This window comes from Bison bison, unplaced genomic scaffold (assembly GCF_000754665.1).
Source record: "Bison bison bison isolate TAMUID 2011002044 unplaced genomic scaffold, Bison_UMD1.0 scf7180017864524, whole genome shotgun sequence".
Classification (NCBI taxonomy): Eukaryota; Metazoa; Chordata; class Mammalia; order Artiodactyla; family Bovidae; genus Bison; species Bison bison.
Genome location: NW_011495075.1, coordinates 3,649,970 through 3,660,992, shown reverse-complemented (window position 1 = coordinate 3,660,992; position 11,023 = coordinate 3,649,970). Strand labels below are relative to the sequence as shown.

The following is an 11,023-nucleotide window of genomic DNA, read 5'->3' as shown; positions in this document are numbered from 1 at the left end:
TCCTTGGAAGGAAAGTTATGACCAACCTAGATAGCATATTCAAAAGCAGAGACATTACTTTGCCAACAAAGGTCCGTCTAGTCAAGGCTATGGTCTTTCCTGTGGTCATGTATGGATGTGAGAGTTGGATTGTGAAGAAGGCTGAGTGCCAAAGAATTGATGCTTTTGAACTGTGGTGTTGGAGAAGACTCTTGAGAGTCCCATGGACTGCAAGGAGATCCAACCAGTCCATTCCGAAGGAGATCAGCTCTGGGATTTCTTTGGAAGGAATGATGCTAAAGCTGAAACTCCAGTACTTTGGCCACCTCATGCGAAGGTTGACTCATTGGAAAAGACTCTGATGCTGGGAGGGATTGGGGGCAGGAGGAGAAGGGGACGACAGAGGATGAGATGGCTGGATGGCATCACCAACTCTACGGACGTGAGTCTGAATGAACTCCGGGAGTTGGTGATGCACAGGGAGGCCTGGCGTGCTGCGATTCATGGGGTCGCAAAGAGTCGGACACAACTGAGCAACTGAACTGAACTGAACTGAATATTATTTCTAAGTTTATTTGATCCACAATAATTTGAGTTTCTGCAGTATTTCCTGGACAATATGATACCTTGATTCACTACGGACCACTTTATTTTATTTTTTTGAAGATTTTTTATAGTTTTTAAAATTTTATTTTTAATTGGAGGATAATTGCTTTAGAGTATTGTGATGGTTTCTGTCATACATCAACATGAATTTAATGTGGACAATTTTAAAAGTCTTTATTGACTTATTACAGTATTGCTCCTGTTTTATGTTGTTGTTTTTTATTTTTTTCCGTGTGAGGCATGTGGGATCTTAGATCCCCAACCAGAGATTGTACCCAATCCCCCTGCGTTGGAAGGTGAAGTCTCAACCACTGGGCCACCAGGGAAGTTCCCATATACCATTTTAAATGGTCTTCCTTGGGAAGAATTCCATTTGTATCTGAAGACAGTGCTGATTTAAGCCACACAGGAGTTACATGAAAGAATTCGAGCTCTGCAAGGACCAGGGTAAGGGTTAGCTCAGCCACTGATGAGGTGAAGTGCCTCAAACGCTGTCAGGCACATAATAGATGCTCAATATGTAGGTTGAAGAGCAGACAGTGAGTGGATCGCCAGGTGTTACAGAAGACTTATTACCTGTGCTCGATCGCTCTTGCTGGTCGAAGCCTGCTGTTTGAATGACTGGGACACTATATAAAATAGAAGTGGGTAACCATGTGATACGTAGCCGTGCATTGGGTCCAAGGCTGCCATTGAAGGACTTCTCCATGTGAATTTGCAAACCTTCAGTGTTGACACTGATGTGGTAGCTTTACAGCTTAGGACCCACAGTGCTGGTGAAACCCTTCAACATTAAACACAGTTCTTTGTAAGCTGTGCTTCAGTTTAAGGGCAACAGAGGCTCAGTTCCTGCACACAGCTTTGCATTCTCAATTTGTAGCTGCTTCAAGGAAACAAAAACACTTTCAGGACATAAATTTAGGAATATTGAAGATACACAAGTCTTCAGTATGACCAGGCACTCGTTTTTGGGTCTTCTGTTTAGATGCATGGTCAGTCCACCGTTCATTGGCATTAACAGTCCTTCGTATTTCCATGGTAGCAATCTACTGTTTTCCTCATTAGAAGATGCTATTTTGTAGAACTTTTCCAAAGTCCTGCAGAATGGCTGAAGTAACTGTATCACTAGAGATTTGTCTTTTGAGTATATCGTATAAATGGAATAGAATATATATTTTGTGTTCATATAAAATCATACAGTATAAATGATGGCTCACTCCCTTGTGGCTCAGAGGGCTTCCCCAGGGGCTCAAATGGTAAAGAATCCACCTGCAAGGTAGAAGACCTGGGTTCAGTCCCTGGATTGGGATGATCCCCTGGAGACAGGGGATCCAACATCCTGGCCTGGAGAGGAGAAGGAGCCTGGCAGGCTACAGTCCCTGGGATCACGAAGAGACAGACACGACTGAGCAACTTGCATCTTCACTTCTTTCTCTCAGTGTAGCATCTTTCTAGAATCCTCCAAGCTGTTGCATGTTTCACTAGCTTGGTCCTTTTCCTTGCTGAGTGGTATGAAATTTTAGCAAGCGATAAAGTCAAACAAGGAATAAGAAAATAGCAAGGAGTCAGTAAATGTTTGTTGTAAAGACATTCGTTGATATACAGCCCACACGGGGGTACTTGTTTCTCTTGATGAGTCAGGGGAATTGGAAAATACATTAACAAGAGCTAAAAAGCAACCCCCAAAAGGAGCAACAAGGTGCAACCCCAGCGGCAGGCGGAGAGCTGGTCTCTTGGGTCTCCTCCCAGACCTCCTACATGCCCTGGGTTAATGATGGTGAGCTTTAGCGGACTAGCTCTCTTTCTGACATACGGGGGTCATGCCAGGAGAGAAGATCCGTGCTTGTGGTTTGCAATATACTTGAGGTAACAGAGGTCTAAACATGCTGCCCTTTCTGTGTGAGCTTTTGATCAACTAGCTGTAAAATTGGCTTAGAGCTCTAATTATGAGAGCCACGAGGAGTTTTAATGACTCTCTGATGCAGAGAATAAATATCCCGAGCCAGATTTATACTGTAGGAGATTCTTCTGGAGAAATAATATTTCAAGGGAGTAAACCCAGCTACTTTCTAAAATGATGGTCAGTTTTGTAATTACTGAAAACAATAGTAATGCATATGTTAGAAATGTCCCACACAGGATCAGAAAAGCTGATTGGCATCAAGAATGGTTATTTTTTTTGGCGGGGGGGTGGGGGGGGGTCCTAATACGTCATGGGCTTCCCAGGTGGCACAGAAGTAAAGAATCTGCCAGCCAACGCAGGAGGTGCAGATTCAGTCTCTGGGTCAGGAAGATCCCTTGGAGAGGGAAGTGGCAACCCACTGCAGTATTCTTGCTGAGAACGTTCCATTGACAGAGGAGCCTGGGGGGCTACAGTTCATGAAGCCACAGAGAGTCAGATGTGACTGAGCGTATACAGATGCATGACAACTCAAAAAGAAAAAGATGCCCATGGAAGAGATGCTTAGTTATTCATTCGTGCAGTGAATACTTGTTGGATGCTTCTGGAGGAGCAGACGCTATTCCAATATCAAAGGCAACAGAGAAGAAAACAAAGACCCATCACTTTGGCTCACAGTCCAGAAGGAAAGATAAACAATTAGCAAAAAAAAAATTTTTTTTTAATATATAATATATCCAGTAGTGATAAATGCTCTGACTATAATGGATGTATATATATATATATATTTTTTTTTTACCAGAGACATTATTTTAGACAAGGTGATCAGTAAGAAGAGTTAACACCTACACAGAGATCAAGGAGAGGTGAATGTGTATTAAAGAAGAACCACGGAATGGACATAGCGTATGCAAAGGCCCGGTGGCAGCTGCCGACTTAGTTCTCCTGGGGAAAAATGAGGAGACATATGGCTAGAACAGGGCAAGTAGAGACAAAAAAAGTTACAAGTGGCCAAAGTAGATATTGTTGTCTATTGCTAACAAGCCTTCTGGTATTTCCTTATGATTTCCTTTTCAACTAGCTGGCTTCACTCTATAAATCCTTCATGAAAATATAAAGCAATGCTGTTTCCTACCCTAGCATTTGACGAATATTTGCAGTTCAGAGTAAAAAGTAAGTGCATACCATTTTCAGAGCTGATGTTGGGAAGATTCCCAGGGGCCAGTCATGGAGGGGATATATGTATGTGTGTTCTTGGAATCTTACGAGTTCTTTTTCTGAATTTGATAAGAAGGAGTTGCTTTTGCTAAGTTGCCCACTTTATTCTAGAAAGGACATTTTATTTTAAGAAATAGCCCCTTGGAAAAGTTTTTCCTACTGTGGGATCTAATGTACCTAATCCTACATGAGTTCTGTACCAACTGCCACTAAAATCAAAGCTGTAAACAGAGAGATTTACAAACTGCTTGTAGTTCATCTTGCAATGTCCAGCTTCTACACAGAGCTTTATTTATAATTTTGCTGAGGCAAAAAGAAAACATACAAACTGTAGTTATGGCACATGGAACTTAATCGTTTCTTTTAGTCTGTGCTGCAGTAGGCGCAGAAAAATTCATGTGCTTATATTTTTTACTGTAAACTGCAGATATTTTAAAAATACTAGTGTAGGAAAAAGCACTTCTTAATGTTTTAGTAAAAGATTTGTTGAATGAAGTCAGCCAATTGAAAAGGAAATCGTAAGGAAAAACCAGAAGACTTTTCAGCCATTTACAACAACGTCTACATGGATCATTTGTAAATCTTGAGTTCACCAGAGGAAATTTGGCCTAACAAGCTCATTGTAAACACTGTGCAACACTTTTTATTGATTCTACCAGTAAACGTTAATAGACAGCAACAAGAAAAAAAAAATGTTCTCTGATTTTTTTTCTTACTTAAATGTATTAGTCGATAATCTATAGCAGGAATGATGCTTTAACCAATTCCATTCACTTGTATATTTGAGAAGATGATTTTTAACCTATACTGTGTTAGATAATAACTACTGATTGACACTTTCTCTGACAAATCCAAAGGCCTCAGAAGTGAAAATGTAAAATCAGTAATTTTGTAACATTTGTTTGAGGGACTTTCCTGGAGATCAAGTGATTAGGATTCTGTCTTCCAAGGCAGGGGGTATGGGTTTGATCCCTGGTTTGGGAGCTAAGACCCTACATGCCTCAGGGCCAAAAGCCCAAAACATCAAACAGAAGCAATATTGTAACAAATTCAATAAAGACTTTAAAAATGGTCCATCCATATCAAAAAGTCTTTTTAAAAAAAAGTGATTTTATTTGATATTCAGCCTTGAAGTGAAGTGAAACTTGGTCAGTTGTGTCCAACTCTTTGGGACTCATTCCATGTCCATGGGATTCTCCAGGCCAGAATACTGGAGTGGGTGGCCTTTCCCTTTTCCAGGGGATCTTTCTAACTCAGGTCTCCCGCATTGCAGGCAGATTCTTTATCAGCTGAGCCACCAGGGAAACCCAAGAACACTGGAGTGGGTAGCCTATCCCTTCTCCAGCAGATCTTGCTGACCCAGGAATCAAACCAGGGTTTCCTGCGTTGCAGGCAGATTCTTTACCAGCTGAGCTACCAGGGAAGCCCCATATTTAGCCTTGGTTGAACTCTATTTGCTGTGTCCCGTGTACTTTTCTCTCCTGGTATCATGCATGATGGACTTCCCTCGTGGCTCAGCAGTGACAAATCCACTGGCCAATACAGGAGACGCAGGTTCGATCCCTGGGTGGGGAAGATCCCCTGGAGGAGGAAATGGCAACCCACTCCAGTATTCTTGCCTGGGAAATCCCATGGACAGAGGAGCCTGGAGGGCTACAGTCCATGGGGTGGCAAAGAGTCAGACATGGCTTCCAACTAAACAACAACAACGTTGTGCGTGACACTTAGGAGGATCAATATCTCATTAGTAATGAATACATTCATGCCTTAGAGTCTACGCTGCACAAACCCTGGTGCTGACTCGTACCCACCTTCGCCTGTTTCTGTCGAAACTCCTCATCTCGCTGCATTCTGTACTGATCAGTTTCTGCCATCGCTTCCTCCTTGGCTTGGCGCAGTCGCTTGACTTTTCCTGAAAATTAACAGGGGTACTGAAGGAGTGATATTTTTTTCCAACACATCTGGAATTTTCAACTTGACTTTTAAAAATGTGGATGTGGTCTTACATTTTCTTTAAGCTTTTTTATTTTTTTTTCTTTCTAGGATGACACCCTTTATTAAAAAAATGATAGATATTGAAAAATCCCTGATTTTTTTCAATTGGATTCTTTAGAACAGGGACACGACAACGTTCTTTCACAAGTCCATGTTTCAATAAAATACCCGCCCATTTACTCACAGCGGTACCAGCCAGGGAACAGACTTTAGTTGTCACTGACTCGAGCAGACATCATTTGGTCAGATTTTCTGTCCTGATTTGCTGCCAGGAATCCTTCAGCCCATACCAACTGGATTCTATTTAATACTGGCAGATCTCCAAGTGCACAAGCATGCTACTCAGACTCTATCAAACCGACTCACAATTTTTTTTCAAAGTATTTTATTGGATTTTTCTCTTCCAGTTTGTTGACTCTAGAAAGTCTGATTAAGCCCCACAACACATCAAAGTAGATATTTTTTGTAGCAGCTTTCTCTGAGGGGGACTTGAAAGTGATTGTAAAAGCAATTGTTTTTAATGGTGAGGAGATTTAGTTAAGTAGCTCTCTTTTCTTTTATTAAGAGCAAAGGTGTAAGCCTTAAGCCAGCAGACAGCAACGAAGATCAAAGTTTCAGACTAGCACGGAGCTGTGGAGATCATTAGGTAAGCCCGTGACTTTGTTTGACAGCCAGAGGAAGTTTGGGGGTTACAGAGAAACAGTTGTCTCTGCTAGTCGCTCACCACCCACCGCCTTCAGATACTCATGCTTCGTGAGCTTTAAAACTTTGAAGAAATCCTGAACTGTGTTAAAATTAACTTTTCCCCAAATCTGTTGCCTATTTCAGTTACATACCTTTATCCTTTTGCTCATCCAACAGCATATTTCCTTTTCTCTGGTAATGTCTCTTAAGCTTTTGTTGACGGTTTTTGTCAAGGGTTTGTTTACCGTGTGGTGGGTGCCTGCGAAGTTGCTTCCGTCGTATCTGACTCTTTGTGACCGTGTGGACTGTAAGCCCGCCAGGATCCTCTGTCCATGGGTTTTTCCGGGCAAGGATACTGGGATGGGATCCTCCTCCAGGGGGTCTTGCGTACGCAGGGATGGGACCCACGCCTCTTATACCTCCTGCATTGGCCCGTTCTGTACCACCTGTGCCACCTGGGAAGCCCTCTGTGGTGTAGACTTTGAACTAAGTAAGTGTATTCTCAGACACAGAAAACAAACTTATGTTTACCAAAGGGGCCAGTGGGGGAGAGGGGTAAGTTAGGAGTTTGGGACTAACACATACGCACTACTAAATATAACTATGGGCTTCCCAGGCGGTTCAGTGGTAAAGAATCCACCTGCAGTGCAGGAGACATGGGTTTGATCTCTGGGTGGGGAAGATCCCCTGGAGAAGGAAATGGCAACCCACTTCAGTATCCTTGCCTGGAAATCCTATGGACAGCAGGATAATCCTGATGGGCTACAGTCCACAGGGTCGCAGAGTCAGACACAAGTTAGGAGCTAAACAGCAGCAACATATACAAATATACAAATATATAAATATATTAATATAAACAACAAGAGCTGTATAGCATAAGAAACTATATTCAATATTTTCTAATAACATATCAGGGAAAATCATCTGCAAAAGAATATATATATGTATTTAGATCTGTACACAGATATATATGTGTGTGTGTATATATTTTGATTGTCAAAGTCACTCAATCATGTCAGATTCTTTTTGACCTCATGGACTATATAGTCCAAGGAATTCTCTAGGCCAGAATACTGGAGTGGGTAGCCTTTCCCTTCTCCAGGGGATCTTCCCAACCCAGGGATGGAACCCAGGCCTCCCGCACTGCAGGTGGATTCTTAACCACCTGAGCCACCAGGGAAGCCCATGTGTACACATGTACACATATATGTGTGTGTGTCTATGTGTGTGTGTACATATATGTATACACATATGTATATACTGAAACTAACACAGCACTGTAAGTCAATGATACTTCAAAAGAAGTAAGTTAATAAGCATGTTCTCATTAAGCAGCATAAAAGAATTTTTATGTTATTTCATTTTTCAAACATTTTATTAAAAGAAAATCTTAACATAAACTTTTATCTCTCATCTAGGTACGTGCTTTACTTGGCTTTATGTACCTTTGGTGTATTTGAGTGTAAATGGTTTGTAAATTTCTCTTCCCATGATATACAAGCTGCTTTGGTAGTCACTGTATACAGATGGAATAAAGAGAGTCTCTGAGTTATAAATTGAAATGTGTCTGACTGTTTCACCTGAGTGGGACTGAGCAGACCTCCTTCAGAACAGATACTTTCTTCTAAATTCTCTGTAAAAGCCAAGGCCTCCTGAACATGACTGCTCTTCTAAGGCTTGAGACTTACTGGAACATTCACTGCAATGCTTAATTAACACTCCTCCCCATTTTGTATCTACAGACTTTTTCCATTCTCTATAGTTCTAGCCATTTGGTGGCAATTGGACATGGATCATCCATAGAACAAATAGATGATATGTGGGCAAGGTAGGCTCTTCTGGGATCCCCAGCCCACTTTCTTATCACTGCTCATGACTGACATTAGGAGAAAAATGTATTTAAGGTGTGGCAACATTTTCTTAGGGTAGATTGCAGGATACATAGTGATGGGTTGCAGGATCCGGTTTTATCCAATCGAGCACATGAAACGTCATGACTCTCTATGTTAATTGCATCTTAGGTGAAAATACTGGTCTCAGAGTCATGACTCTAGCACATAGAAATGATGCTAGTAAGAAGCTCTCCAAGCGCCCTGCCCCCAGAAGCATCCAGGACTCCACTTAAGAGGCCACACACTAGCTCATCCCACAGCGACAAGCGAAAGTGCGTCTGATTCCCCCGCGTGGCACCGGTCACCCGCTGGTTCTCATTCAATTAAAGAGGAGAGCCTCGGGGAGATGGCTGCTTGCACGGCAGTTTTCTGGAAGGACTGGGCAGCTGCTGCCGGGAGAGCCAGCATATGTTCCGCCTGATTGCATCCAGGGCAAGAAGTGGGGAGCCTCAGGCCGGCTGTCTCATCGGAGGCGAAGCAAAATGAGCGCCTCAGATCTGCTCCTGTTAACCTCTTGCTGGGGTCTCTGTGCAGGAGGTTTCCCAATTTTAAAATTACACCACCTTCAGAAAGACAAGTAGCCAAAGATATCGCTTAAATGCAGAATCTAAAAAATTGATACTAGTGACTTATTTACAAAACAGGAACATTCACAGACTTAGAGAACTAATTTAGGGTTACCAGGAGCAAAGGGTGGGAGGAAGAGGTTGGGAGAGTGGGATGGACATGTCCACACTGCTATATTTGAAATGATACCCAGCAAGGACCTGCTGTACAGCACAGGGAACTCTGCTCAATGTTATGTGGCAGCCTTCATGGGAAGGGAGTTCGGGGGGGAATGGATACATGTACATGGATAGCTGAGTCTCTTCACTGTTCACTTGGAAACTATTGCATTGTTAATTTGCTATAGCCCAATTAAAAAGTAAAAAGTTAAAAAAAAGTATTCTGTAATAATCTAAATGGGAAAATAATTTGAAAAAGAATGGACGCTTGTATAGATATAATTGAATCGCTTTGCTTTATACCTGAAGCTAGCACAGCATTGTTAACCAACTATACTCCAATATAAAAACAAACGAACAAACAAAACCAAAACCAACAAGGTGGCCAACACACGTTCCCTGGAGTGGAAATAAGAGACGTTTAGCCCACCAGTACTACTGTCTGTCCGCTATGTCGCCCACTCTTCTGGGTCTTGTTGATACAGCAGCGAAAGCCACAAGCAGATCTGTGTAATGTGATGGGGGGAGGCAGAGACAGAAAAGAGACAGTGAGGATATAATACGGCAAAGATGACGAGTACCATGCAGGAGAGCACAGGCACCTAAGGGTCAGCGAGAGGGGTGGGCGCTAACACAGACAAGGCAAGCCTCTCAGAGGATGAGATACATGAGCAGGGACCTCGAGAAATATTATTGGCCATGCAAATACCTGGACGGGAAGAGCACTCCAGGCAGAGGGAATAGTAGACACGAAGACCCTGAGCGGGAACGCTACTTGACCTGTTGAAGGAACAGTAAAGGCCTCCTCATGGCGGGCCTCAGGTCAGAGAGAGCAGAACGGGTGAGTGTTAGATGACGTCAGAGAGGCAGCAGAAGCCAGGGCACAGAGAGCTCACGAGGAGGGTAAAGACTTGGGTCCTTGAGATGCTAAAGCCGCAAAGGGTTTTTAGCCAAGATGTGGCGTTCTACTACTTCTGGTTTACACGAATTTCTTTAGCTGGTGTGACGACAACAGATTGTAGGGGCAAGGGAGAAGCAGGAAGATGGGTCTGAAACTTACTGCAATGGTTCAGACAAGTGTCTACAATGAGCGGCAATAGCAAAGCAGCCGTGGAATTAATTAGCAAGGAGTTACATATCCTTCGAAGAGAGTTGAGGAATAAACGGGAGGGACACGTGAGCCGATGCTGGCTTCAACATTTTATTCTGGGGCAAAGTCAAGCGGGCAGTTTAATTGTGACACCCAGTAAACATCTAGCGGAGATCGGGAGAAGGCTGATGTTTATATAAATCTTGAGATCAGGGAAACAGGCCAGGCTGGAGACGTAAAATTTGAGAATTATCAGCACGGAGCCAAGATTTAAAGTCACAGAATTAGATGTAATCTCTTAGGAAGCGTCTGTGGATACGGAAGAGGACACGTCCCAGGTGGGGCCCCCACTCTAGAGACTGGCAAAATGACAGAAATTCAAGCCTGAGAGCAGGGTTGCGGAGGCCAGTAAAGGGAGGGTTTCAGAGATGAAAGAAGAATTCAGTTGTGACTGAGATTGTTCATTAGTTGGGTTTAGCAACTTTGCTGGTTTTGACAAGAGGGAACTCTGACGGAGCTGGAGGGACAAAGTTCTGATTAGAGTTTCCAGAGCAAAGGGAATTTTTAAAATGTAGATTCAAGGCATACAGAAGTTCGAGGCATACAAAAACAGACAAAGAAGATAAGGACACAGGACTGTCAAGTGAAGCTGACAACCAGCAGATGTTGGATTGTGTTTACACATCTCGAAAGTCTGTTTACATTTGGTACCTGCGAATGTGACCTCTCTTGGAAAGAAGGGTTTTGTGGATGTAATCACGTTGAGATGAGGTCATGCTGGATTAAGATGCCCCCTCTATCTAGGACTGGCATCCTTACAAGGAGAGGAGAGGCTTCCCTGTGGCCCAGTGGTCAGCACTGTGCCTTCCAAGGCAGGGCTGCAGGTTTCATCTCTAGTTGGGGCACTCAGATCTCACAGGCCTCATGCCACACC

The 11,023-nt window shown here is 43.0% G+C and overlaps 1 protein-coding gene across 1 annotated transcript in view; it reads right to left on the bottom strand.

Annotated features, from left to right (window-relative positions):
- Positions 1-11,023, bottom strand: part of ATP6V1G3 (ATPase, H+ transporting, lysosomal 13kDa, V1 subunit G3) — a 21,125-nt gene that overhangs the window by 4,089 nt on the left and 6,013 nt on the right. The window contains exon 2 of the mRNA XM_010831090.1: positions 5,515-5,615. Coding sequence (XP_010829392.1) covers positions 5,515-5,615 — 101 coding nt within the window. The remainder of the gene's footprint in view (positions 1-5,514; positions 5,616-11,023) is intronic.